General features: G+C 39.1%; 1 protein-coding gene across 1 annotated transcript in view; it reads left to right on the plus strand.

Moving 5' to 3' along the window:
- Positions 1–2,500, plus strand: part of LOC137653905 (ionotropic receptor 21a-like) — a 49,168-nt gene that overhangs the window by 45,215 nt on the left and 1,453 nt on the right. Inside the window, exons 10-12 of the mRNA XM_068387533.1 lie at positions 334–534; positions 1,064–1,347; positions 2,067–2,204. Coding sequence (XP_068243634.1) covers positions 334–534; positions 1,064–1,347; positions 2,067–2,204 — 623 coding nt within the window. The remainder of the gene's footprint in view (positions 1–333; positions 535–1,063; positions 1,348–2,066; positions 2,205–2,500) is intronic.

Raw genomic sequence — 2,500 nt, forward strand, 5'->3', positions numbered from 1 at the left:
ATGATTTGGACCCTTGGGGATTTCAAGGAAAAGGAGACGTATCATTAGATTTATAAAAGTTTTATAGTTTGTATGAACCATTTTACAAATCTTTTGCTGTTATGATTTTTTACATATCTTGTGCAGTTCTGTATACGCAAACAAAATTTCTGAAGGATTCATAATCAAATTAGTTTTTGTTTCCACAAATTAGCTTCCTTTCTATCTCTCCACAGACTTCGCCTATGATCTTTGACATTGGGATGCCAGTTGAATGACCAAATAAATCAAAATTACACGAATGAATCGGCTCTTCTTAATACTAAAACCTGCTTTTGTTTTTCCCATATACAGGTTACGCAAAAAGTCGAGGACCGCGAATCCTTTATAGCAACGGTCATCTACGCCCTTCTGCCCAACAGATTCCTTCAGTACGACTACACCTTCGCCTTCGAATTCGCGTCTCCCACTTTCTGCATGAGGAAACCAGTGCTGGAACCCCAATGGCAGAGTCTCTACAGGCCGTTGACGGACGCAGTCTGGATCGTCTCATTCGTAGTGATGATTCTAGTCCCTATTACTTATTATTCAGCGAGTATTGTTTCTCTTTATGTATCCTATAATGGTACAAACTTCTTTCTATGATTTGTTTGTTTTAAATATGGCATTCTTAGTGCTATGACGTTTTATTTACAAAATGAAATTGTGGAATGTTTATCCGCTATATCCTGTGATAGGAAATGAATTGTAGATTAGTTACTAACATCAACACGAGAGGCTGAGTCATTAATAACAGCTTGAAAATGAGTCATTGACCTTAAATCCTATACAAAAATGTGCATAGAAATGTTATAAATCATTATTTATTATATCGGGATGCGACTGATGTCCCGGCCAACTTACAGACAGCAGTCCTGACTACATGAAGGTCAAGTTTAATTAGTCATTCCCTCGCAATAAATGTTCACCTGTTGCAACCGATACATATCATGATCTTAATCTAGTGACTTAACCATTACAAATACTGTTCAATAATTTGTCAAAGATAAAATCTAGATCACAATTTTCTCTCCCTCAACCCCAGATGGTCCACTTTGAGAAGTCAAGAAAAACCGAAAAGGAAAAGAAGAGGATGAAGAGAACACGCTTCGGCGACGTCTTGCAAGACGTTGTTGGAATTCTCTTGGGGCAAAACATCGCCTTGGACCAATCGACGTCGACTAGCTCGAGAATCCTCGCCGCGTCTTGGCTGGTGTTCGCCCTCATCATAGGCGTCGCCTACAGGGGCAATCTGACGGCCTTCCTCACCCTGCCGAAGTACCCGGCGAGGGCAGAGACGCTGGAGGAACTGATCAAAGTTGCCGACAAGTAAGAAAAATCTTTTAAAAGAATGACTATTTCGAGTCTGAATTTGCTGTCAATGGAAACTTTAACTGAGGTTATTTTATAAGCTATATTATAATGCATACACAACAAACAAGTGCAGCCGTTTCTAGCCCACTGCAGGACAAAGGCCCCAGACATGTTCTTATTCATGTCTGGGGTTTGGCCAGTTTTTATAACCATGCTGGTCACTGCTGATTGGTGATGGTGGGAATTTTCGTCGGATCGTTCACAGCAAACCAATATGTTATGGGTGCCCTTGACAAGTACAGCTTTGCTGATCATGGCTAAACACAAACCATTTCACCAGGTTAAGGTATCCCGACTCAGAGAGGGAACTGTCAGACAAGTGTATATAAATGTATTAATTTTCTTCCTTGATCTATAGATTTTGCATTTGTATTTCATTTGTTTACCTTTCAGTACGATGTACTGTAGTTTCTCTCTTGAGCGTTCTCAGCGAATGGCGCTATTCCCCCTCAAAAATCTCCTTGGATATATTTTCTCATTAACAGCGACAATACCAAAGAAGCAGCTCAATTAACAATACCAATACCTTCAAAATTACCGGTGAAATTTTATTCTTCACGAAGAGGCAATACCAAAATGTACTTCCAAGACAGAATAAATTCTTACAACAGAGGGACAAAATTTATGAAAGATCTCTTTGAATGAAGTTTATATCTTGCATCTCCCTTCAACAGAGTGACAATGGAGCCCTACGGTGAAGCCTTTCGGTCCTTCTACAGCAAATCCGATTCTGTTGTGTTTCAGAAACTAGCCAGTATATGGGAGACGGTGACCTCAGGAAGAGAAGGGCTCGCTGACGCTTCCAGGCGAAAGTACGTGAATTTCTTCCATGTCATTTCTAGACAAAGTTTTATAAAAGTTTCTTTTCCTTGGAAATAACTAAAGGTGTTTTTTAACCTTTCTTATGTCAGTCATTTTATTTTGTTTAAAGATAAACGCTTTCCAGTGTGGCCATTTGCACCTTACCATTTCCTTCCAAAATAGCTAATGAAAACTCAACTTTTTGCTTATTTTATCAGCCTTAAAGCAAATTATCAAGTCTTTACTCTTTCCACGAAAACTTACATAGCTGTCTACGTTTTCCTTCATTTTGTTTTGCTTGAAAATC

Source organism: Palaemon carinicauda, chromosome 15, assembly GCF_036898095.1.
Source record: "Palaemon carinicauda isolate YSFRI2023 chromosome 15, ASM3689809v2, whole genome shotgun sequence".
NCBI classification, from domain to species: Eukaryota; Metazoa; Arthropoda; class Malacostraca; order Decapoda; family Palaemonidae; genus Palaemon; species Palaemon carinicauda.